The sequence below is a fragment of the Prionailurus viverrinus genome, chromosome B1 (assembly GCF_022837055.1).
Source record: "Prionailurus viverrinus isolate Anna chromosome B1, UM_Priviv_1.0, whole genome shotgun sequence".
NCBI lineage: Eukaryota > Metazoa > Chordata > Mammalia > Carnivora > Felidae > Prionailurus > Prionailurus viverrinus.
The window spans coordinates 96,023,611-96,050,649 of NC_062564.1; the positions used below are offsets into that span (position 1 = coordinate 96,023,611).

Below are 27,039 nucleotides of genomic sequence, written 5' to 3' on the forward strand. Positions count from 1 at the left end.
GAAAAGATATTTACAAATGACATATGAGACAAAGGGCTAGTATCCAAAATCTATAAAGAGCTCACCAAACTCCACACCCGAAAAACAAATAATCCAGTGAAGAAATAGGCAGAAAACATGAATAGACACTTCTCTAAAGACATCCAGATGGCCAACAGGCACATGAGAAGATGCTCAACATCGCTCCTCATCAGGGAAATACAAATCAAAACCATACTCAGATATCACCTCACGCCAGTCAGAGTGGCTAAAATGAACAAATCAAGAGACTATAGATGCTGGTGATGATGTGGAGAAACGGGAACCCTCTTGTAGTGTTGGTGGGAATGCAAACTGGTGCAGCCACTCTGGAAAACAGTGTGGAGGTTCCTCAAAAAATTAAAAATAGATCTACCCTATGACCCAGCAATAGCACTGCTTCGAATTTACCCAAGGGATACAGGAGTGCTGATGCATAGGGGCACTTGCACCCCAATGTTTATATCAGCACTTTGAACAGTAGCCAAATTATGGAAAGAGCCTAAATGTGCATCAACTGATGAATGGATAAAGAAATTGTGGTTTATATACACAGTGGAATACTATGTGGCAATGAGAAAGAATGAAATATGGCCATTTGTAGCAACGTGAGTGGAACTGGATAGTGTTATGCTAAGTGAAATAAGTCATAGAGAGAAAGATATATACCATATGATTTCACTCTTATGTGGATCCTGAGAAACGTAACAGAAGACCATGGCAGCGGGGAAGGAAAAAAAAAAAAAAGAGGTTAGAGAGGGAGGGAGCCAAAACAAGAGACTCTCAAAAACTGAGAACAAACTGAGGGTTGATGGGGTTGGGAAGTAGGGGAGAGTGGGTGATGGGTATTGAGGAGGACACCTGTTGGGATGAGCACTGGGTGTTGTATGGAAACCAATTTCATAATAAATTTCATATTTTAAAAAAGTAAATTCTGAACTTCAAAACATATTAAAATTTTTCCTTAATGTTTTTTAGTTTTTAATTCCAGCTTAATTGTGCTGTTGTCAGTTACATGCTCTCTTTGGCTTCGGTCTTTTTGAAAGTTGAGATTTACTCTATTGCCAGTAAATTATCAGTTTTAAATAGCCCATGTGATCTTGAAAGAATTGGTTTTGTACATTTTAACTGTGTTCTATTGTATGTTTTCTTGATGTGAATAAAAATATTAATCACCTTGTGCTTGCTGAGAGCACTTGGTTTTATTCCAGTCCTTCATTTCTATTATCTCTTGCTCACTCCTGTTTAATTCATAATCTTTGTCCTGCTGTTTCTTTTCCATGTGGAGGTTTGTCCTGGAACAGAATTTCAGTCTGTTTTCACTATTCTAAAAACGATGGCTACAGTTTATCTTTTCAGCTCTTTTCACTTCTAGTAGCAAGGGAAGAAAAAAAAAAGTGGAGAGTATCTTTTTTACTTTTGCTAACCTGAAGAGTAAGCCAGGAGAGATTGAGAATTAAATTTATGAAACCCGAAGAATTAGTTCTTTTCAGATATTCTTTTTACCATTGGCAATAGTTGGTTGGGTTATGTGTATAGAAGGGCCTCTTTCTTAAATTTCAAAAACGTGCTGAAATTGAGGATTCATTTTGAGAAACAGTGAAGACTAGCAGTTTTGCATTGGATATCTCAGGTAAGCTACCCTAGTTGTAATTTTTAAATGTTGAACATTAGGCAATAAACTATAGACTTTTTTTTGTTCCTTTTTCAGATCAACGACTAAATGAAGTGCTTAGGCGATATCAAATGGAAGATTTTTCCAAATATTCATTGGTACAGGTATGTAAATTAGTTAAGGTCTAATGATCTAGGTTCCAGTTTGGTTGTAAATATAATTACATAAATAAATTCTATTTAGGATTATTTTCATGTGCAGTTGCCTACAGTACTTTGAAATTTTGCTTACAACTTTGATTCTTTTTTTTTTATTTTTTTTAAATTTTTAACGTTTATTTATTTTTGAGACAGAGAGAGACAGAGCATGAACGGGGGAGGGGCAGAGAGAGAGGGAGACACAGAATCGGAAACAGGCTCCAGGCTCCGAGCCATCAGCCCAGAACCCGACGCGGGGCTCGAACCCACGGACCGCGAGATCGTGACCTGGCTGAAGTCGGAAGCTTAACCGACTGCGCCACCCAGGCGCCCCGCAACTTTGATTCTTATAAGGAGGAAGAAATGCTTGTTTTTACTTAATGAATACAAATTCTTTAACCATAGAAATTGACTTTTTTCAGTTAGCGCTTACATATTACGTATAATGTTAAAATGTCTGAGTTCTAAAATGAGAATTCATTGACATTTTGAAACATCCTAAAATCTTTTCTCAAGATACATTATAATAGTAAGTTTTAACTTGGAATTCTCATAAATTATGGCAAGCAAAAGCGAATTCAAAACAGTAAACAATATATGGTATTGTTTTTAATATTTCTTTCCTTGGGTACATGTTCTTATTTAAATATTCTGTTAAAAATTTTTTTGAGCACTAAGGCATACTTATTGCTGAGTTACACAATATTAAAAGAAAAACAGTAGCTCCTACATTAGTGATAGCTCCCTACTGAATTAATAAGGAAGTGTTTTGCTTTTAACATAAATGAATCTTACAATTAAAACTTATTGTTTTTAAGATATTGAAAAGGAAGTTGTGTTTAAGAAATTAAAAAGGAATAGTTTATCTGGTTGACCTGAGTATACTTATAAATATTTTCTTTAGCGTATTAACATTTAGCCTACTACTCTGTGTTTTTATTTACAAAGACCAGACTCAGAGTCCAGAGGGTCTTAAAACTATCCATCTGCTATGTTAATAACTATATTGTGTTTCTTATGTTACTTTGTTACTCATCCTTAACTAGGAATGTTATCATTTAGATGGTAGAGAATCTTTCATAATATAGTAGCCTCTAAATTTTGCTCAGATTCTTAGGTTCTTTTTCTTCTGCTTAATGTCTCATCGAATATGCCTGAAAGGAGGATTCAAACAAAGATTGATTTTAAAGCCTGAGAGGATCTCTGGGCATGATATTATATCTACTGTACACTGTGGCTGACTTGATTATGAAAGATTGTTTTACCAGATAAAACACGAGGTAGCCTTTTAGATGCACCTGCCTTGTACATTGTGATTATAATTAAAGCCTCATGAGAACATGCAAAGTATGGTAAAGTTTTATTTAATAGTGTACTCTTTGGTGAAATTATAGTTCCTTTAGTTTTCTAAAGGTACATGTTCTTCTTTTACGGATACTATTCTTATAGTCACACAATCAGATCTTGATTCTTATCTCTTAGTTTTGGTAGTAGTATACTGTTACTGCCTAAGATTCTTCTGCAGTTCACCTCTTCAGAACATGTTGCTGTTGCTGTCTCAAAACACCAATCTCCATGGGTCTTGCCTTTCACTACGTAGTTTGCAGTAATGAAAAAGGAGGTAGTAGGAGAGCATGAGAGGGGAATTAATTTGCTTTCTAGCAGTATGGTCCATATCCTTGGCCATATGCAGTGCATTCTTTGGTTCTTCATCCCCAGAAACGTTATTCTGGTTTGTGAAAAAAATGTTCAGGAACAATTGTTTTTATTTATTTTTTTTCTGTTTGTAGTAAAGGAAGACATAGAAGTAGGAGGAAACCATTATCAAAGGTTATGTGAGACCCAGGAGCACTGACTGAGATCTCTTGTCACTAACTTTAGTGATTGCCACTAGCAGCAGAAATCCTTCATAAATTTACATTTGCCCTTTTTGTCCAACTGTATTTCCCAGGTGCCTAAAACAATTCTTGTTAATAGATGCTCAATAAATAATTGTTGAATGAATGAAGCAATTATATCTTTCCTTTCCTCCTACCTACTTATCTTCCAGTATCATTTGAGTTTTATAGCCAAGTAAAAGTGGAATTGTAAAAAGTCATGATCAGCTTGTGAAACACAAATAGTTCATGCTTTTTAGTTCTGTATTTTCAAGATAAAATCCCAATGAAATGCCCTCCTCCTTCCTCATGCTAGGTAAATTGCCAGGACTTGTGTTAAATGAACATACTTTATGAAACTTTTCTAATGTTGGAAAAATAAAGCTGCAGGATCTTGATAATTTATTTCTTGTATTTTAAGTTGGAATTTCAAACTTGATTTTCTATAGATACTATGTTATAAGTGATAGTTAAAATTCCTTAGTGCTATCATTATATAAGGATCATTTAGACTTTCCTTGGATCAAATAAGTTTTGTGAATTGCCTTAAGATGTTTTGTATCGTATGATCTCTTAGGGAAATAAATAGCAACTAGTTTCTTGAATGATATTTTCAGGGTTGTTGTGAAATCTAGTTGTCTTCCTTTGATTATTTTGTGTTTTCTATATAAATAAAAAGTATTTCAAGTGACATTGCTCTTTGAGAGTATAGTAGTGGGCACTGGATGACAGGTGTTAAAAGATTTTATTCAAGAAGGTGGGAAATTTCCCTCTTTTCCCAATACTTTGTTCCTACCTTTTTTTTTTTGCCCCCCTTACATGTCTTTCCTCACATGTAGGCTAGTTATGCCTCTGTGCCATACCAGTACATGCGTGTACTGAGGGATAAATGTTTGGGTCTCTTCATAGTTGCTGGAGGGATAAGGTAGAATATTAAAAATAAGTTTATTTTCTCCAAAAACTCTCTTGAAAATATCTTCCTTTTCTAGTTTGGGACAACTCTACTCCTTCTGCTTGAACCCAAAATTAAAGTTAAATTGACATATAGTCTAGCCAGGAAAGAAATGGAGCACATAAACTGACATAAACTATGTCAATAAACATAAAAGCGTAGTGCCAAGAAGGTATGAGCTGGTTCTGAAAGGGAGAGACAGTCATGGTGCAAATGTATTCATTGCTTTAACAACCATTAATTTATTTTTCTAAGTTTGTTTATTCCTTGAGAGCACATGCACACAAGTGGGAGAGAGAGAATCCCAAGCAAGCTCCGCACTGTCTGCACGGACAGAGCCCTATGAGGGACATGAACTCACGAACTGCAAGATGAAATTAAGAGTAGAAATCAAGAGTTGAACACTTAACCCACTGAGCCATCAGGCGCCTCAGCAAACATTAATTTATTAATTCACCAAATCTTGCATGTGTGTGCTGGGTAAGCTTTGGGGATAGAGCTATGACTATGACAAAACATCCTATTTCCATGGAAGAGATATAAGTGAATAATTAAGTAATTAATACTGCTATCTTATGTGAAAAAAATAAACAAGGTGCTAAAGTAGAAATTACCACGTATACAGTATAGTAGTGATGTTTGTGGCTGAGATCTATTTTTGGTAGAGTGTTCAGAGCAGTCTTCTCTACGGCAGTAGTATTCAAGTTAGCACTGAAAGTTGAAGAAGGAGCCAGAGAAGTGGACCAAAAAGAGGCCCTAAAGCAGGAAAAAATTTGATTATGCTTGCATAATGTATGGGAACTGGTCTCAACTGTAATCATTTGAAAGTAGTTATTTGAAAATACATTGAAAGGGACAGGAGGGCTACTCCTGTTGATCATGTGTTTAAAAATACAAGACTCAATAGATAAAATATAACAAACCACCTGTACTATTTGAATTGAGTCAACTTACTGGCTTTCTAGGCTAGCACTGTCTGATGGAAAACTTACTATTTTGATGGAAATGTTATATAATCTTGTGCTGTCCAAAATGGTAGCCACTGATCACATGGGACTTCGGAGCACTTTAAATGAAGCTAGTACAACTGTTAGATGATTCATTTAATTTTCATTTTGTTTATTTTTGAGAGGGAAAGAGCAAGTGAGCACACAAATGAACAAGGGGCAGAGAGAGGATCCCACAAGGGGCAGAGAGAGAGAAAGAGAGAAGTGGGGCTTACCCGGGGCTTGTGTTTTACCCGAAGTGGGGCTCATGTTCAACCCAAATTAGGGCTTGTGCTCACCTGATGCAGAACTCGAACTCACCCTAAATGGGGCTCGAGCTCACAAACTGTGAAATCATGACCTAAGCTGAAGTCAGATGCTTAATGACTGAGTCACCCAGGCACCCTATTTAATTTTCATTTTAAATAAATAAAATTTAAATAGATGCGTGTGGCTTGTGCCTATTGTATTGGACAGTGCAGTTGTAGACTCTCCATTTGCTGAATGAAACCTTGTTGATTTTGCATCATTCCATGATGATGTTAGAATATCAATGACCGTAGCACTTTAAAAAGAGCCATTTGTAAGAGTTTAGCAATTTCTTACACTCTACATTAATAAAGTGATAAATGATGAAAATCAGTCTCTTCACGATATGAATCACATGCTACAACACCCTTAAAATGTGCAACAATAGCGGCACCTGGGTGGCTTAGTCGGTTAAGCGGCCGACTTAGGCCCAGATCATGATCTCACAGTTTGTGAGTTTGAGCCCCATGTCAGGCTCTGTGCTGACAGCTCAAAGCCTGGAGCCTGCTTCAGATTCTGTCTCTCCCTCTCTCTCTGCTCCTCCCCTGCTTACACTCTGTCCCTCTCTCTCAAAAATAAACAAACATTAAAAAAGTAAATAAAATGTGAAGAAACATTTTCACAAAATGCTAGTCAGCTTGTATTTTCTTCCAAAGGATGGCAGAAAGGATGTCATTAACATATTTGATAGCCAGATATATAGTTTAAAATCAGGGGCACAAAATTAAACATTCAGAATTATAATTAGAATATTTAGAGAGTGTATAGTTTCCTCAGAGGAATAAAAGTGTCCAGAAAAATTTGTCTACCCAACTATAATTCAATATTATTGGCATTCCTTCTGTGATATACTCTGACCATCATCACCGGAAGTCATCTTGGGATAAAAATAAGTAGAAATTACTTGTACAGTATCCATTTTTCAAGATTCAAGATATATAAAATTCTGTATATATTGCTTTTATTTAGTGTAATTTATTTAAATTTTGTTTAGGAAATATAAAAATATTTATAAATGCTTTTAATTATTTCTATGGTGAGAATAACAATGTATAGAATTGTCAGATCCCTATGTTGTACACCTGAAACTAAACATGTCAATTATATTTCAATTAAAATATATATATAAATATATAACACATATAAATATGGTAATACATATATGTAAATTCTTTTTTTTTTTAATTTTATTTTTTAAGTAATTTCTACACCCAGTTTAGGGCTGAAACCTACAACCCTGAGATCATGACTCACACTCTCCACTGACTGAGAGAGCCAGGTGCCCTTATGTAAATGCTTGTGTAGTTGATATCAATCTTACCCTCCCAACTTGATTTTTTCCACTAGATCTTGAATTATTAAGTCCTACATACTTTTATTCTAAAAGTTTCACTAGCAAGTGGTAAAGGATTACTGAATCTATATTATTATTCTATGAAAATTTTTTATATTTTGTTTTATTATGTTTATCTTTATAATTGTATCATTTTTTCAGCTTATTTATTTTGAGAGAGAGAGAGTGCAAGCAAGGCAGAGACAGAGAGGGAGACAGAGAATCCCAAGCAGGCCTGAAGTGGGACTCATGAATCATGGGATCATGACCTGAGCCCAAATCAAGAGTTGTACTCTTAGCCAACTGAGCCAACCAGGTGCCCTTAGGATCATAATTTTTATGATTTGGATTATTGGTCCTTTATTCGTAGGTTGGCATTTTATTAGCAACTATCATTAGAAAATAGTTTCAGAGCAGTGTCTTTATAGAATTCAGTTTAACCAATATATGTTGAGCACCTCCTATATGTAAGGCACTATGCCAGGAGATTTAGTGCTATGAAAATGTGTATCATAATACTACCATTTCATAGGGACCTAAAGACTAAGAAATATGGGTTTGAGAAAAATGTTAAATAACATATTATTTAACATATTATTATTATTATTCGTATCTTAACCTGCAAAGGCATATTATTCGTATCTTAACCTGAAAGCCAAAAATGAGTATCACAGGGAAAAAGGTGATCATATATAGTTGGAGAGATCAGGGAAAGTTTCCTGAAGGATGTAGCATGTTTGATGAGTACTGAAAAGTAGCTAAGATTTTAAAAGAACTTCAATGGGGGCTAAAAGAAGAGGTAGTGGAGTATTTAGGGAGTAAAACATACTTCATTTTTTCAAAGTGTGTTTGGCGTATATGAGAGAAGTAATGGAAAATAACATTAGAAAGGATAGATTGTATCTGCATTGTAGAGGGCCTTGAATGGTTAAATTGAGGAGTTTGGACTTAATTTAGTAAACACTAGGAGATTACTAAATACTGTTTAAAAGAATGATAAAGTGGAGTGAAACATGGTAAGAGTAACAATTAGGAAACTTCTAATTGATGGGTGGGAGGTTAATGAGAGCTTGAATTATTATTTTGTAGACTGCCATCCATCTCTAGCTATCAGTCATAACATTGGTGGTTGATTTGATATTTATAAAAATTCCTAAGAAATTTGAGAAATAATATTTTTAAGGTTTGAACCACTTAGTTATCCCAAGAAGATTTTAACTAACTTTTGGACAATTGAAAGTTAAACTATCTCTTGCCCCTTAATTAATTCTTTAATAAACACAGTAACTATTTTTTAATACTCTAGGATTGAATAAATCCCTCTCTGAAATTGCATAGACTACTGGATTCATTTATTCTTTAATCCATCAGGGTTCTCCCTGGAAGGTTACCTTTTCTTTTTGTCTAATTCATCTTACAGTTCTGGATCCATGTAAACATGTCTACTGAGGCTTTATATTTTGAGAGCTAATCCTTCCCATGTTGGTTGAAAGCTCATAACATATACCTTGGTTAGCCAATAGATTTTCCCCCATATTAAGAAAAAAAAAAAGAAAAAAAATAGCCAAGATTTATTAAGAGCTTTCTACACGTCAGGAATTATGCTAAACACTTTATATAACATTATTCCTTATTAAATTTACATATTTCTTATATATTCTTCAGTATAGTTAATTTTTCAGTAAAGTTATAGCATCTTTTTTTTGTTTTTTATTCTCATGTGCTACCTTTTGTTACAGTAGTGAAAAGATATTATTTCTTTTTACATTTTCAAATTATTGCTGGCACTTAGGAAGGCTACTGTTCTGTTGATCTTCTATGGGATAACTTACCATATTCTCTTATTAGACCTAATAATTGGTAGATTATACATAGAGTTTTCTGGGTAAATGGTCAAATTATCTGTAAATAATAAGAGTGTTGTTTCTTTTTCAACTTTTAAATTCCCAGCCCTTTACCCTAGTTCCACTGACTAGAACCTCTAGTGCAGTGTTGAATTTAGCAGTGATAGTGAGCAACCTTGTGTTATACTGTATTTAATGCAGCACTTTTGATGTTTCACCATGAAAGATAGTAATTGATGTAGGTTTCTGATAGATACTTTGTCAAATTGAGAAAAATTCTTCCTATTCGACTTTGCCAAGAGTTTTTGTTACATATGGATGTTAAAATTTACCAAATTTGTTACATATGGATGTTAAAATTTACCAAATGCACTTTCAACATCAATTTAGATGATTACTCTTTCCTGTTTTGTTTTTACTGTCATTTTGGCTTCGATGATGTGAGAAAACATTTTAAGATGCAATATTCTCTGTTGTAGAAAGCTGTCTTCAAAGGAGGTGGAGATGACACATTAGAAAACACACTAGTTGACCAAAGGTATGTTTGAGTCACCAGAACAATACTGTTTTCTTAAATATATTTATTATTGTTAAAATAATTTCTTTAATATTAAGATTATTTCATGGTCTGCTATAATTAGATTTAAATGATATGTCATTGAATATACAAGTGCGGGAAGCCAGCATTATAATCTACAAGAGTAATTCTTAATTGGGGTGATTTTCTCTCCCTCCTATTTGCAACCTCCTCCAGACCTTCCAAGAGTAATATGGGTGTAATCTGAAACTGGTTCCCATATGTGGAGGGCAAGGACAGACTGAGGGAAGAGGCAGACCACTCCGGGTTGGTAGGTGGCAAATTTATTAAGCAATAGAACCTACTTATGAGTTATCTTGTTGTAGGACACTGCAAGACAGCTAGATTTCCTCACCTGCCTGCCATAATCTTAAAAGTTTGTGTAGAAGCTTTAACTGGGTTCAGTCACATACACAAAAGGCCTTAACTGGGTTCACTTACATCCCAGTACAGACACCCTCGGCATCACATTACTATGTTAAGGCTGTATCCTTGGAGCTGCTTCTGGGTGTGAAGAAGACAAGCAGAATACATATTCTAAGTACAGGGGAGGGTCAGGGAAAGGCCTCCAATTGTCCAGGTTCAGCTCAAGGGTCAACTGGCAGTTGTCTTGATGACCTCCTTCATTACCTCCCCTTCCCAGATATTTGATAGCATCTGAAAATATTGAGATAAGCTTGAGAACACGAAAAAGGCAAAGTATTGATTTTTATGGATAAATGTAACATAAAAATATTGATGTTCTATTTAATTCACATGCTGCATATTATACTAGATTAAACAGAATATGAGATTTTTAAAATTATGTATTTTTATTAGCTTTTTAGCTCCTCTTATTATTGAGTATGATAAACATCTGGAAGAACTAAATGGGCAGCTGAAATATTACCAGGTATGAAATCATAGTTTTCAAGTTTTTTTATAATATTTTGTTTTAAAAAAAGAAGTAAAATACTCTTCAAAAACATTGATGAGGAATAACATATTTAGCTATATCTAATCAATTCTTGGCTCTCAATAAGAAAGTATGTGTGTATTTAAAGATTATCTTCAGTTTCATTTTTTTTTTAATTTTATTGATTTATTCTCAAGTTAGTTAACATACAGTGTAGTCTTGGTTTCAGGAACAATTCATCTCTTATATATGATACCCAGTGCTCATCCTGAAAACTGCCCTCCTTAATGCCCATCCCGTCACCCATTTAACCCATCCCTACCCACCTATCCATGTCCCCACCATCAGCCTTCAGCTTGTCTCTGATTTGAGAGTCATCTATGGTTCGCCTCCCTCTCTGTTTTTATCTTATTTTTCCTTTTCTTCCTCTGTGTTCATCTGTTAAGTTTCTCAAATTCTACATGTGGGTGAAATCATATATCTGTCTTTCTCTGACTGACTTATTTTGCTTAGCATAATGCCCTCCAGTTCCATCCATGTTGTTGCAAATGTCAAGATTTCATTATTTTTTATTGCTGAGTAGTATTCCGTTATATATACACATAAACCACATCTTACTACAGTTTACTTTTCATCTTTGACACTGGTACATACAGATGACTGGCATTTTAGTAGGCAGTTACATTAGGGTATATGGAAATCATGGTTGTCGAGCTATTCCAGAGAAAGTGGTGACATGTTAACTTCTTCCTTGTGTGAAGCCATGGGAGTGCGAATTACTGGCTAATTCATTGCAGTGTTTCTACAGTGTAAAATAAATGTAACCTTACTTTTTAGCCCCCCCACCCCCGCAAATTTTTCTTAATCTATTCATCAGTTCATAGACATTTGGACTTTTTCCATAATTTGGCTATTGTTAATAGCACTGCTTTAAACATTGGGGTGCATGTACCCCTTTGAATCAGAATTCCATTGTCCTTTAGATAAATTCCTAGTAGTGCAGTTGCTCTGTTGTAGGGTAGTTCTATTTTTCATTTTTTGAGGAACCTTCATTCTGTTCTCCAGAGTAGATGTACCAGTTTGCATTCCCACCAGCAGTGCAAAACGGTTCCCCTTTCTCCACATCCTCGCCAACGTCTGTTGTTTCATGAGTTGTTAATTTTAGCCACTCTAACTGGAGTGAGGTGTTATATCATTGTGGTTTTGATTTATATTTCCCTGATGATGAGGGATGTTGAGCATCTTTTCATGTGTCTTTTGGCCATCTGGATGTGTAATTGGAAAAGTGTCTATTCATGTCTTTTGCCCATTTCTTCACTGGATTATTTGTTTTTCAGGTGTTGAGTTTGGTAAGTTCTTTATAGATTTTGGGTAATTAACCCTTTATCTGATTTTTCATTTGCAAATATCTTCTGCCATTCTGTTGGTTGCCTTATACTTATGTTGATTGTTTCCTTTGCTTTGAAGAAGCTTTTTATCTTGATGAGGTCCCAATAGTTCATTTTTGCTTTTGTTTCCCTTGCCTCTGGAGACATGTCAAGTAAGAAGTTGCTGTGACTGAGGTCAAAGAGGTTGTTGCCTGTTTTCTCCTCTAGGATTTTGATGGTTTCCTGTCTCACATTTAGGTCTTTCATCCATTTTGACTTTATTTTTGTGTATGGTGTAAGAAAGTGGTCCAGGTTCATTCTTCTGCATGTCACTGTTCAGTTTGCCCAGCACCATTTGCTAAGGAGATTGTCCTTTTCCATTGGATACTCTTTCCTGCATTGCTGAAGATGAGTTGGCCATATATTTTGGGGTCCATTTCTGGGTTCTCTATTCTATTCCATTAAAATGTGGGTCTGTTTTTGTACCAATACCATACGTCTTGATGATTACAGCTTTGTAATACAAGTTGAAGTCCGGGATTGTGATGCCTCCAGCTTTGGTTTTCTTTTTCAGCATTACATTGGCTATTCGGGGTCTATTGAGGTTCCATACAAATTTTAGGATTGTTTGCTCTAGCTCTAGAATGCTTGTGTTATTTGATAGGGATTGCATTGAATGTGTAGATTGCTTTGGGTAGTATCGACATTTTAACAACATTCTTCCATTCCATGAGCATGGAATGTTTTTCCATTTGTTTGTGTCTTTTTCAATTTCTTTCATAAGCTTTCTATAGTTTTCAGCATACAGATCTTTTACCTCTTTGGTTAGGTTTATTTCTAAGTATTTTATGGTTTTGGTGCAGCTGTAAATGGGATTGATTCCTTGATTTCTCCTTCTGTTTCTTCATTGTTGGTGTATAGAAATGCAACCGATTTCTGTACATTGATTTTATATCCTGCGACTTTGCTGAATTCATGTATCAGCTCTAGCAGGTTTTTGGTGGAGTCTTTCAGGTTTTCCATGTAGAGAATCATGTCATCTGTGAAGAGTGGAAGTTTGGCTTCTTCTTTGCCAATTTGGATGCCTTTATTTGGTTTTGTTGTCTGATTGCTGAGGCTAGGACTTCCAACACTATGCTGAACAACAGAGGTGAGAGTAGACATCCCTGTTGTGTTCCTGATCTCTGGGGGAAAAAGCTCGGTTTTTCTCCATTGAGGATGATATTAGCTGTGGTCTTTCATATGTGGCTTTTTTAAAGATATGTTCCTTCTATCCCAAGTTTTGTGAGGGTTTTTATCAAGAAAAGATGCTGTATTTTGTCTAATGCGTTTTCTGCATCTGTAGACAGGATCATACGGTTCTTATCCTTTCTTCTATTAATGTGGTATATCACGTTGATTGATTTGTGGATATTGAACCAGCCCTGCAGCCCAGAAATGAATCCCACTTGCTCATGGTGAATAATTCTTTTAATGTACTGTTGAGTTCTATTTGCTACTATCTTGTTGAGAATTTTTATATCTAGGTTCATCAGGGATATTGGCCTGTCATTCTCTTTTCAGTGGGGATTTTGGTTTTGAAGTCAAGGTAAGGTAATGCTACCTTCATAGAATGAGTCTGGAAAATTTACTTCCATTTCTGTTTTTTGGAACAGTTTGAGAAGAATAGGTATTAACTCTGTTTTAAATGTCTGGTAGAATTCCCTGGCAAGCCACCTGGCCCAGAACTCTTGTTTGTTGGGAGATTTTTGATAACCCACTTACTTATTCATTGGTTACGGGTCTGTTCAGGTTTTCTATTTCTTCCCATTTGAGTTTTGGTAGTGTATGAGTGTCTAGGAATTTGTCCATTTCTTTGTCCAGTTTATTGGCATATATAGTTTTTCATAGTATTATCTTACAGTTGTTTGTATTTCTGTGGTGTTGGTTGTGCTCTCTCTTTTATTTGTCATTTTATCTATTTGGATCCTCTTTGAGAAGTCTGGCTAGGGGTTTATCAATTTTGTTCATTCTTTCAAAAAGTCAGCTGTTAGTTTCATTGATCTGTTGTACTGTTTTCTTTTGGATTCTATTTCATTTATTTCTGCTCTAATGTTTATTATTGCCCTTCTTCTGCTGGGCTTTATTTACTGTGGCTTTTCTAGCTCCTTTAGGTGTAAGGTTAGGTTGTGTATTTGGGACCTTTCTTGCTTCTTGAGACAGGCCTGAATTGCAATGTATTTTCCTCTTAGGACTACCTTTGCTGCACCCCAAAGAGTTTAGACTGTCGTGTTTTCATTTTCATTTGCTTCCATGTATTTTTCAATTTCTTTTTCAATACCCTGTTTAACCCATTCATTCTTAAGTAAGATGTTCTTTAGCCTCCATGTATTTGGAGGCTTTCCAAATTTTTTCTTGTGGTTGATTTCAAGTTTCATAGTGTTGTGATCTGAAAATATGCATAGTATGATCTCAATCTGTTTGATCTCAGTCTGTTGAGGGCTGTTTTGTGACCTAGTATGCGGTCTATTTTGGAGAATGTTCTCAACTATAATTTGTTCAAATAAACCTTCTGCCCCTTTCTCTCACTGTTCTTCTTCTGGAAATCCTATGATATGGACACTTGTTTCATTTCATGGAATCATTTAGGTCTCCAGTTCTCCCCTCGTGATCTAATAATTTCCTTCCCCACCCCCTTTTTTTTCCAGCTTCTTTATTTTCCAAAATTTTATCTTCTATTTCACCTATTCTCTCTTCTGCTTCTTCCCTTCTCGCTGTCACTGTATCTAGGTTATTTTGCATCTCAGTTATACCAGTTTTTAATTCATCATGACTAGTTCTTAGGTCTTTGATCTCTGCAACAAGAGTTTCTCTGGTGTCTTCTATGCTTTTTTCAAGCCCAGTTGTTAATCTTATGACTGTTATTCTAAATTCTTGTTCAGATATATTATTTATATCTGTTTTGAGCAATTCTCTGGCTTTGCTTCTTGCACTGTCTTTTGGGGAGAATTCCTCCATTTGGTCATTTTGGCTTTGATTGCTTCTTGCACTCTCTTTTGGGGAGAATTCCTCTGTTTGGTCATTTTGGCTAAGTTTCTGTCTTTTGTGTATTTTAAAAGCTTCTTGTGTGTCCTGCACCTGAGTGTACTACTGTATTAAAAAGGGGTCATACCCTATCCAGGGCCTGGCACTCCAGGAAGTGGTTTTTGTATATGTGGTGTGCACTCTGTTGTACATTTTGGCTGCTCATCCCAGTGATCAGTACTGTGCAGAACTCCTCCTTGCTTATAGTGGTGGAGTGTGTGGACCTTCAACCAGGGAAGCTTTGATTTGTTGTTGAAGTAACCCTGGAAAAGCATAGGGAAAAAAAGGGTGGGGGAATCCTGATCCCATAAAAAGAAAAATGAAAGGAGAAAATAGTCCAAACAGCAAATCAAGGGGGGAAAAAAAGGGGGGGGGGGGAAGGAAAAAGAAAACAAAACAAAAAAGTATGAGGCTAAATTCAGAGGAATAGGAAAATAAGAAATAGGAAAGGTGGAAAAATGATAAAATAAAAATTTCTGCTAAAAAAAATACACACACACACACACACACACACACACACACACACACACACATATATACATAGAATAAGAATTGACCAAAAACAAACCAGAAACTATGTGCCTGATTCTAAAAGAATAAAATAGGAGAAAGAACAATTAGAAAGAAAGAAAAAGAAAGGAAGGAAGAAAAGGAAGGAAGGAAGAAAGGAAGGAAGGAAGGAAGGAAGGAAGGAAGGAAGGAGAAACAGTTGTCTTTTGGCGCCTAGCACCAGTGGCTGTGCTGGTCTGGAGGAGAGTCCAGCTGAGTTGGCTCAGTCATTCTTGTTCCAGTAGATAAGAAGTTGCCAACCATGGAGGAGCGGTGTTTGGTGTAAGCGTGTCCAGCCTCCAGTGGGGGTGCTGTGCTGCTCTCTGAAGTTCCACTGTGTTGGTGTTGGGGAGAAAAACGGCGACATCCCAGTCTCGCTCCCCCGACTGGGTGTCTCAACCCATGCTGTTCAGGTAGTCCTCACAGAATAGCAAGGGTATTCACTTTGCACTGCTCCACAGCCTCCCAAACCTCTTAGGCAGCTTGGCTGCGATTCAAAACCTGATGTCATCTTCAAGGACTCCACACCGTGTGCACCCCATTCTGCAGTATTGCCACTCTGCCCTGCTGAAAAAAGGCCTTTGGCTGGCACGTGCAGGGTCTTTTGTCCTTGGAGAGGCAATAAATCATCTTCCCAAAGTACTCCAGGAAGGGGACTGTTCTCTCCTAGTGCTCTCCTGAGATTGCTACGTTGTGCTATACCCTGGGGTCAGCTCCCTCCCTCCCAAGGAGCACACGAGTCATGGCACCGGCTCTACCTTGGAGAGAGTCTTGCACTTCCAGAATCTCTCTGCTCCAGAGGCTCCATCCTGCCAAGCTGTCTCACTACAACTGTGGAGATCCTCGCTACTCTGCAGATCAATTTCCTGGGTGTTCCATGTGATCCTATCTCAGTACAGCTGTGTTTGAAGGACTAGGAAAATTCCCATATCCCTACTTCTCTGCCATCTTAACTGCCTCTGCCTCTTCAGTTTCATTTTTTAATCCAGTGTTTCCTTGCTCCTGGTATCTCACAGGAGCATATCTTAGATGCTTGGAGAACTTAAACTCATTATTTGTTTACATCTTTATTTTTCCCCCAAGAAGACCAAAAACCATCTCATATAATTTTAGACTTTTAACCCTCATCCTACCGGTATTTCCCTTTGTTTGGAGAATGGTTTTTTTCCCCCAATTTCAAACATTATGTCTATCAGATTTTAGATTCATTTGATCGTCTTCTAATATAGGTAGGATTATGCTGTGGCATCTTTTGTCTGAAATCCTCTTTAGTAATAAAAGTTTATTTTAGGAGTGAAGAGAGTTTAGAAACCAAGGACCCTTCTGTACCCTAGAATTTCTAAAATTAGGATATATGGGAGGCTGATAGAGAATTAGAATAATAGCACAACATTGTTCAGGATACAATGTGAGTTTCAGTGAGATACATTTTTAAAGTATACTTGATATTTATAACCTGTTTCTTTGATTTTAAAATGTTTACATTTTTCTCCCAAATTTTGATATTTCTGATTATTGGATAACCGAAGCATTTGTTAAAGAGATGCTACATGTCTCAAGCCCACCTGGAGGCGTTAAACTCCCTTTCCTAGTGTTTGAATGTACTTACTACTGTGTTTGGTTTAGATACTAATCTCTGGATCAGTTCAGTTGGGTAGCAAGTTTCACTGAATTTAATGCAAATGAAAGAAAGTAGAGCAATATTATATAAAAACATCCGCTTAAGACTCATTTCCTCAGAATGGGGCTATAAGTGGGCAAACACTAAGAACTTTCTTTATATCTTTCTTTTCTATTCATGCAGGGACAGCAAGAGATCCTATCATATGCCTTGAAGTCTAGTGCATAATCCCTCAATTCTTGATGAATGAATATAAACCAGGTCTCATTGGAACAAGATGATTAGATCTAGCTTAACAATCTCCTATTTGTAAATAAATGGATTGACTAAAAGGATTTTACTAAAAGAATACATATGCTTGTATCTTCTAAAATAAATTTGGGTTTTCCATTGCACTTGAAATTATTTATACTTTCCAAGAGTAATGAAAGTGATCCTGTAGACCCAAATTTCAAAAACAAGCATTTCTTTAAATTGCGGTTCCTGTTTTATGATAAGTTAAATAGGTGCTTTCCAAGTCTGTACTATGTCCTTTTTTTTTTTTTTTTTTGAGCCTGCAGTCATTTAAATTTGAACCAACCATAGATGTCTTTTAATCTTTCTAACTGACAAAGAGCAACAGAAAGCTCTCCTCTGCACAAATGGCATTTTACTTTTATTTTTAGGGCTAGTGAGTTTAAATTTTCTGCTGAATTTACTCTCAGAATTGCTCTAATGATCTATTATGTGGTTTGTTATAAAATGGGATAGCTAGTTATCTTGAATTAAAGTTTTAATTTTTTAATAATTTGATTCATATATATCTTTAATCAGCTATGTTACTAAGGTGTTTAGCTTCATTTTTCCATTTAGCATTCTCAATCTAAGAGTGATTATTGAATTAATTACAAGAGAGAGGAAACTAGCAAAGAGCCCAAGCAAGGGTCTATAACAAGAGTAGTTGATACTTTTGAGGAGAAAAGATACTGGCTGCTACTTCTAAGAACAGTTGCTCACATAGATATTACTGATTAGAACTAGTTCTTAGGATTTATTGACCCACTAAAAACATAGTTTATTCTTGTAAGCAAGAAAAGTGTGACTATAATTCTCTATATGAAAGACTTTCTTCAAAAAATGTAAATAAGGGAATATTTGATGCTATTGCTGAGATTTTGTTTCAACTATTAAATATATTTTGAAATATTTTATAGTAAAGAATGTTTAGTGTGACCATAATGATTCACATTTAATCCTAGCTATTGCATATATATTCTAATTATTTGGGTAATTTGAGTAAATATTTTTTCAAGATAAACATTTTTGCAACTTTTAAATATCTTGCAAGATTGTGCAAAATCACTTTTTGTAAAAAAAAAAAAATGACAAGATCAGAATAATTGCTACAATAAAATCCAAATCTGTTAGTATGGCATTCAAGACCTGCTGTCTGCCTTTCTAATTTTCTTTCATTGCATCGTTGCTCTATGTATGGTCGGTTCTCAGTCATCTGATCGTGAATTCATTCATTTTGGCTTAATTGTGATTCATTCACAGCAAGGACCTGGAAAGATTCACCTTTCCCAAAGCCAGAATTGTATTTAGAGTTGGCTGTTACTGATTTCCTAGACCAAGCTGCCTTGAGCTTCTTTGGTTGAAAGGGAGACAAAAGGGCTTAGAGCATTGCCTGTTCTACCCTTCCCTTACCAGGTTCACTCCAGGCTTTGCTTCTCTTCTTTAGCCTAGGATACCCAATCAAGACTAATGGACATATCATGAATTGATTGCAGTTTAAGTGCGATTTTACATGGCCTCCTTCCTACTCTCCCCTTGCCTATTTACTCTCACTGAGAGCTGACTACTATTGCTGTGTTATCTAATACTTTTTGACTCTGCTTTTACGCATATTTTTCCCTACTTGAAATGCCTTTCCTTCCTGTTGAAATTTTACAATCCCTTTATCTCCTCAAAGAGAATTAATCATACCAATCTCCTCTTTACAATATATATTTTATTCTTGTATTTTAATTACTGATTTTTTTAACCATTTTTCCCATTAAAGTATTTGTTAGTGACCATATGGGTTTACCATAGCAACCTTGTATTGTCTGGAGAGTTTAGACAGTTAATGGTGGTGGTGAATAAGAGACTAAGTGAATTACTGCTAAAAAGATCTCTATTTTTTTTTTCACTATTAACGTTATACTTTTCCAAATGTAAGCTCTTCTATGGGCTTCATCTAAACTAAAGTGAATTAAGATAAACTATATTCAGTGAATTAAGATAAACGAATCTGGCATTTGTTATAGTGACATACTGAGGAATATATATGTGAACATTTATAAATCATAGGGTTGCATTTATAAATATTTCTTGTGTCATATAAATATTTCTCTTTATTTCAAAATGAATGTTTTATTATGTTCCAAGTATCATTAAAATATCCATATTTACAAGCACTTGTTAGAAGTAAAGAATCATTGTTTCTTATCAGTAGACTAGTGTCATAGAGTCTGCTTGTATTTGAATGCATTACTTAATAGAGAACTGTCTGCAAAATGTATTGCTATGATCATATTTTAATCTTTCAGAAACAGATGGGTGAGATGAAACTACAACTTGAAAATGTCATCAAGGAAAATGAAAGGTAAATAAATTAACTTCTTTTATTGTTATCCTAGATAATATTTATTGTTGTTATTTAATATTTTACTCATGTAGTATACTGGTTATGAGTGAAGACTCTGGAGCCTGATTTCCTGTTTCACTCCCAGGTCCATTACTTACTAGTTTTGTGACTTTGGACAGTTACTTAACCTTTTTGTGCTTTAGTTTTCTTATCTATAAATTGGAGATAACCTATTTCATAGGGCTGACTGTAAAGGAAAATAGAGTATGTAATAAGTACTTTATACATACTAGCAATCATTAACAGTACAGTTTATAATAATCATGTATGTTCCAAAACATACTGATAAAAATCTTCAATCCAGCATCTAGTTAAGAGCTAAAAAGGTTAGCAATACTGGTACATCTACCCATGTTTTCTTGCCCTATCCCATTCCTCTCTTTCCCTCTGCCAGAGAGAACACTTTGTTGAATTTTGTGTTTATCATTCCCTTGGTTTTTAAATTTTGTTATAGGTGTCTGTGTCCCTAACAATAGATTATTTAGTTTTCTGGGGTTTTTTTTTTTTTTCAACTTTTTTTTTTTATTTATTTTTGGGACAGCGAGAGACAGAGCATGAATGGGGGAGGGGCAGAGAGAGGGAGACACAGAATCCGAAACAGGCTCCAGGCTCTGAGCCATCAGCCCAGAGCCCGACGCGGGGCTCGAACTCACGGACCGCGAGATCATGACCTGGCTGAAGTCGGACGCTTAACCGACTGCGCCACCCAGGCGCCCCTGGGGTTTTTTTAAGCTATATTAAAATTGTATCATTTAGTCTTCTGGAACTTTTTTTTCCCCACTCAGTATCATGCACAAACAAGTACAAGAGTTTCAAGGGATAAAATTGCTGGATCATAGATTATGAAATATTCATTTTTACAGTGTAATGCCAATTTCCAAAGTGGCTGTGCCAATTTACATTCCCACCTGTGATATTTATGAGTTCTTATTGATCTATATCTTTTTATCAGCACTTAGTCTTACCAAGTTTCTTAATTTTTGTTATTTTGAGTCTTAGGTTGTTTTTTACTGTGGTTATAATTTAACATTTCCCCGAATACTAATATGGTTAACCATTTTTCATATGTTTATTTACCCATGTAGTGTTGTTTTCTCATGAAATGCTTTTTCATTTCTTTTTCCCATTTTCTATTTATCTTTTCCTTATTAAATTGTCAAAGCACTTTATATAATCTGTATTCTGAATATTTGTTGGTATGCCAATCTGTGTGAATGCAGTAACAATACTGTAAACCATAACCACTAGAAATTTCAGGAAGGGATTCAATCACTTAACATTTGGTACTAGATCACTAGCTTTAGGATCGTATTTAGGGGCTATGATCCTGAAGTCAGGAACTTTTGGTGCTGCCACCATCTCTGTTGCTACTCCTACAGCATCATTTCCATAAAACTGGAGACTTGACATTGGAAAGTGAGGCACGGGGTATTGACTATAAGTGACACTCATGTCTATCCAGTTTTGCGTGCTGTCTTACCAATAGAAAAATGTTCTCACCTCTCTTCTGTCTTCCATATCCCCCTCAAGTGCTTCTCACTGGTGATACTTTAATCCCACCCACAGCTCCAGCTATAAGGACCTCTGAGAACTGTAGTTTTGGACTTTCAGTCTCTGTGATAGAGACTGGAATATGGAAAGGAATGGGAATGAATGTTGCCACAGTACCATACAACATGCTAGATGATAGGTATTTTCATAGATATATTCCCAGGTTCTGATATGTTTGATAAACAGAATTTTCTATTTTGTTTTTAATTTTAAGGTAATTGAATCTGTCCATCTTTTTTCTAATGGTTGTTCTTTGTGTCTCTAATAGATCCTCTCTTAGCCTATGATCATAAAGATCCAGTATTTTTGACTAAAAATATTTAAAGTTTTATTCTACCCCAAGTTTCTTAACTGTAACTTAAAAAAAATTTTTTTTTTAATGTTTACTTATTTTTGAGAAGGAGACAGAGCATGCATGGGGGGGAAGGGCCGAGAGAGAGGGAGACACAGAATCCGCAGCAGGCTCTAGGCCCTGAGCTGTCAGCACAGAGCCCAACACAGGGCTCGAACTCACGAACCATGAGATCAGGACCTGGGCCTAAGTCGGCCACTTAACCAGCAGAGCCACCCAGGCGCCCCATTAACTTTAACTTTTAAAGATCATGCACCTGGGCTGAAATCTGATTGATCTTTTGTTGTTAACTTGTGTAACTAGACCAAAAAGTAAAGAAATGAAATTTTTTTAGTTCCAAATTCATTTAAAGCATGGGCTTTTTAAAAGTTAACTTTCTTTTGTTTGCATTTTGCTAGATTATATAGCACTTTCCTTTTAGTTTTGTTAATTTATTTTAAAGCATGTTGCTCTCGAGAATAATCTAGAACTCCCACGGAATTCGTATGTCTTATGACTATTTTGTCACCTTCTACCTTACATTTTAAAAAATACGTTTTCACTATTTCTCCTCTCTTCTAATTTCTGAAAGTGTCATATGTTTAAGCCAGCAATGTTTGCCAAAGTGTAACATAAATCTTTTAATTGGGTTTTCAGTTTTCCTCATTTGTGTTTTTTCCCATAGAAAAGTTTTTCTAATTTTAACTTTTTATGGTTTACTATTCTTTCTCAAAAAAGTTATTAAATAAGCGATGCTATTCCTAATAAAGGACATTGCTAAGATTTTTGAATCACCAATGTATGTAGATTATTCTTGTATTTTAATGTACTTGGGATAGACAAGATGTATTATATGGTTGAGATGATCCTTTTTCCTATATTTGACTCAACATATTTAACTTCCTTTCATGTCCAGGTCTTTTTAAGCTAGTCTTTTAAAAATCTGCCTTCACCTATTCAACAGTAATGTGGTTGTGTCTCATGAATGTATTTATTCCTAGTACAATAGGAAAGTGGGAAAAATAGATTCTGAGCTTATTAAAAAGGCACTTTTAGTAATTTGAAAATGCTATCAAGTTTTAAAGTGAATTTTACTTATGTTTTTAGGGCAACATCTTACTTTTAATTATGTATTGCAATTAAGGGCTGCAAAATCAAGAGAGTTTATCACTTTTAAGGAAAATATTTAAATATTCATACATGGTCAGTTCTGAATAATAGAAGCTGGCAATGACATGGATTGTATAATAGTATGCAATTCTATGTTACTGAGTTTTGGGAACATTTTAATATTTACATTTTTATGTGGATGTATGTTTTCTGGGAATTGACTACAAATAGGAAATAATGAAGTCATTTAAAATCAGGCTAAGAGAGGTGAAAAAATATTTTCCTCCCTTCCATTTTTAAGTCTTCCTTGAAATTTAGTTCATGTTGAGAATATAGTGTTGTTTGTTTTATCCTCCTTTTTTCTCTAATTCCATCTTTTCTCCTCAAAACTTAACAGAGGAAGGAAATTTGGTAAGATAATTAAATGGAGAGATATGTACAGCATTTTAAAAAATTACGTTTTTTAAATACTAATTTTTCTAAATACTAAATACTAATTTTTAAATTTCTAAGTTTCTAAATACTAATTTTTATTATTTGTTATTATTCAGGGCATGGAAGACATCATTTGTTACCTACATAAGAGCCGGTTTTTCTTCTTTCATTCATTTAACTCTGATTTTCTTCCACTGTCATTTTGCTGAGGGGAAATTAACTGCTTCCATAATTTTAAGTGATAAGTCTTTTATTTAAGTATTTTATTTTTAAAGTGATAAGTCTTTTATTAAACTTTTATTCAAACTAGTTTGATTTTCTTTTTGCCAGAGATTGGTCTGGGAATGAATATGTAACCCTACTTTTAACCAGTGAAGTATAAGGGAAAGTCTGTTGTAAAGCTTCTGGGAAAGAATTTTCTCCCTGATAAAAAGAGAGGCAGGCAAGAAGAAAGCTTTACCTCCCTCCTGCTGCATGTTATTTTTAAAAGTGATATGTGAAGCTGGCTGGTATAGCCATGTTTGTAACCATGCGGGTAGATGTGAAGATTGGAAGAAGGGAAAAATGAGAAAACCTTTGATCCTTATTATATTATTGAACTGCTGAAACAAATCTGGAACCACTTACCCTTCCAATTTAATATTAGATAAGGAAATAAAACATTCATTCATTCATTCATTCATTCATTCATTCACTTACAAGTATTTATTGAGTACTTAGTAAGTACCAGGTACTAATCAGGTCAGTACATCAAGTGAATACATCAGTGATAAAACAGACAAAAACACTAACTGATATAGAGACTTAATTGCATTTGTCAGGGATTCACAAACTACATCAGCCTATGGACCAGATTTAGCCTGCTGCCTCTATTTGTAAATAAAAGTTTATTGGCTCACAGCCACACTCATTCATTGTGTCTGTGGCGACTTTTGCTCTGTGCTGGTGGAGGTGAATTGTTGCAACAGAGAGTGAATGGCACACAGAGTCTAAAACATTTACTGTCTGGCCCTTTACAGAAAAAGTTGACTATTCTTTGGTACATGTAGTGATATTTCACTGCAAACTCTTTCTGTTATCTGGTCTTTAATGCAACAGTCTTTTTTGAAATTTAAAATGGTCTTTGCGTTTTTATTTAGGTATAAATGTAGCTTTAGAACTTAAAACTTCAACAGGAAGAAATATAAAGTTATTATTTAATAAATTAAAACCAGTGATATTGAGCATATTATTTATTTTACTGTTTTTATTTTCTGGTAGTCTGATTTTTATCATTTTTAAGATTATAATTATCAATATGTGATGTAGAAGATTTCAATAGCAGTATAAAATGGAATTGTTTTTTATGCTTATTTTCATCGATTTGTTCTCATAATTTGACTACTGATAATTGACTAATAATACATCAGAGGTATGGTTTTAAATTTGATTTCAACTTCCCTAATCATCTCATTCATGAATGTTGACAGTATCCTATGAGCACATGTTAAATGTTTTTTTGAAACTTGAGAAATTTATGTGTTTATAAAAGCAATAATGAAGCCATTATTTTTTACTAGTAGTCCAAAAAAATGGTATTCTCAACCCTAAAACTTGGTTCATTTTTCTAATAGCAGAAGATGAATATATTTGATCTATTTTTGAACGAGAGAAAGAAAAATCTCTGGGATTACATGGTAAATACTGGTGCTCTTGTGCTATTTGAGGCACTGTAAGGAAGACCATCCCCAGAAGTTTGCCAAATCCTAAGCCTAATAAAGTTTTAAATTTAGGTTTTGAATCTCATAAAGGCAGAGCTATGTCTCTTTTTTCTCTATATCTGTTTTTATAACTGAGTTTGTTTTTGTATACTTATGTGTACATACATACACTCTTACCACAGTTCCCTTTGAGTACTAATCTCTAGTCATGCCAGCCTTCGTACTTGGCTTCCTTAAACCTGGCAGACCAGTTTCTAACAGAACACCTTACCCGTTTCTTCTGCCTAGAATGCTCTTCTTCAGATCTGCATGGCACTGTCTCCTTCCCTTTGTTCAGGTTTTTTTAATCAGGAAAACATTCCCTGACCACATTATCTAGCTGTTTCTATGCTCTTCCCTTTTCTTTTTTCTCTAATATAATTTTATTTTATTTTTGGCACCTATTACTACTTGAAATTATTTATTCGCTTCCTTATTTTTTGTCTTATCTAGTAAAATGTATCCTTCACGAGAGCAAGACCCTTGTCTTTTCTATTTACTACTGTATACATAACACTGTTGAACAGTGCTTTAGCATCTTTTATGCATAAACTATAAAATGCATTCTTTATAATTCTCAGTTTGTTTCTTTGAAGAGTAAAAACCTAGAGATCCCTTTGATCTTTTGATCTTCTGTGATTTTATAATTTTCCTGAGTTTTTGTAGTTATTTTACTTACCTTAATTCACTAGCAGTTCTTTAATGACTCATCTTCATTGAGCCTTTTATTTTCAGTCCAGGTTTCATGGGGGGAAAAAACAACTCTTTTATATGTTAAGTGTATCACTTTGGGTCATATTTAATTAAGTTGTGCAGTCATAGTAAGTAATGCAGCTATGATATAGATTGGCTGTTCCAACCTCTTTTAAGTGTGTATTCCTGTAGTGCAAGAGGCTGGAAAACTGAAATCTAGTTCAGGATATGAATTAGGTTCTGCTAACAATAAGTACTTGTAAGAGATCTAAATTAGGAGATAAGTAGGAAGAGAAGCAGTATCTGAGGTCTGTTTTTGTGGTTGAGAATCTAACAAGTGTAGAGTAGCTCTAGAGCCGATAATTCTGGGCAGCTACTTCTGTTGAAGCTAAAGCAAGGTGTTCTGCAGGTTATCCTAACTGGCAGTAATCCTAATCCCAGGATCTCATCTAAGAATGTGTGATCTTGGAACCAGCAGTAGGTCTAGTTGCTTCCTGATTGTCCAGCTTCCTAACTGTGGCATATTTACCTGTTCCCTCAGCAAATCAGTTTTGCAACTAGCTAAACCAGTAAGATTGGATTTTTCTAGAAATTGCATTAGAAAGTAGAGATCAACTAATAAGTGGTGGCAGCAGAAAAAGTGAATGCTACTAGTTATTAATAATAAGGATAATATTGTTTACCTCCACAAAGCTTTGTATGATTTCTCTTCTTACTATCAAGCTGTCCAAAATAATGGAACTTTCTTCTTTTTATTTTCCTCAGGCTCTTACATTTTGACTTAATTATTATATATTTGAATAAATACAATGAGAACCAGAACTCTTACTATCTTCTATGTAATACCCCTTCAAATGTTTGTTGAACATAATTATTAGTGTCTAACTTTCAAAAAACATAAAAAAGGAATGCTTTGAAAAAGATTAATTCCTTAAATCTTTGTGGTAATTAAATAGTTTTATTTTCTCAGTTATATTTCTAATACCTTTGGAGAATTAGATAAAATTCATTTAATAAGCATTTACAAATATATTATTACAATTATCTTTCAAAGAAAATAAGGACAAAAATAAGTCTGTAGGATAAAAATAAGCATAAGGCTATAGAGGAAAGAACAAATAATAAGTTTGAGTATGTGGGTATATGTTTGTATGCACTCATTTCAACCGACAAGAATATACTGTTGTTTTCAAAGGCCTATGAAACTTTTGTAAACATAGACATGGACTGCAAACCCTACTCATCGTGTACACAGATACAAATTTAAAAAGTCATAAATCACACCTACAGTAAAGTTTGAAATAACAAA

General features: G+C 34.9%; 1 protein-coding gene across 7 annotated transcripts in view; it reads left to right on the plus strand.

Annotated features, from left to right (window-relative positions):
• Positions 1-27,039, plus strand: part of SCLT1 (sodium channel and clathrin linker 1) — a 257,508-nt gene that overhangs the window by 14,940 nt on the left and 215,529 nt on the right. For all 7 annotated transcript variants that reach the window (XM_047855214.1, XM_047855220.1, XM_047855217.1 and 4 more), the window contains exons 2-5: positions 1,730-1,797; positions 9,611-9,669; positions 10,528-10,600; positions 19,774-19,829. In XM_047855214.1, the coding sequence (XP_047711170.1) occupies positions 1,730-1,797; positions 9,611-9,669; positions 10,528-10,600; positions 19,774-19,829 (256 nt within the window). The remainder of the gene's footprint in view (positions 1-1,729; positions 1,798-9,610; positions 9,670-10,527; positions 10,601-19,773; positions 19,830-27,039) is intronic.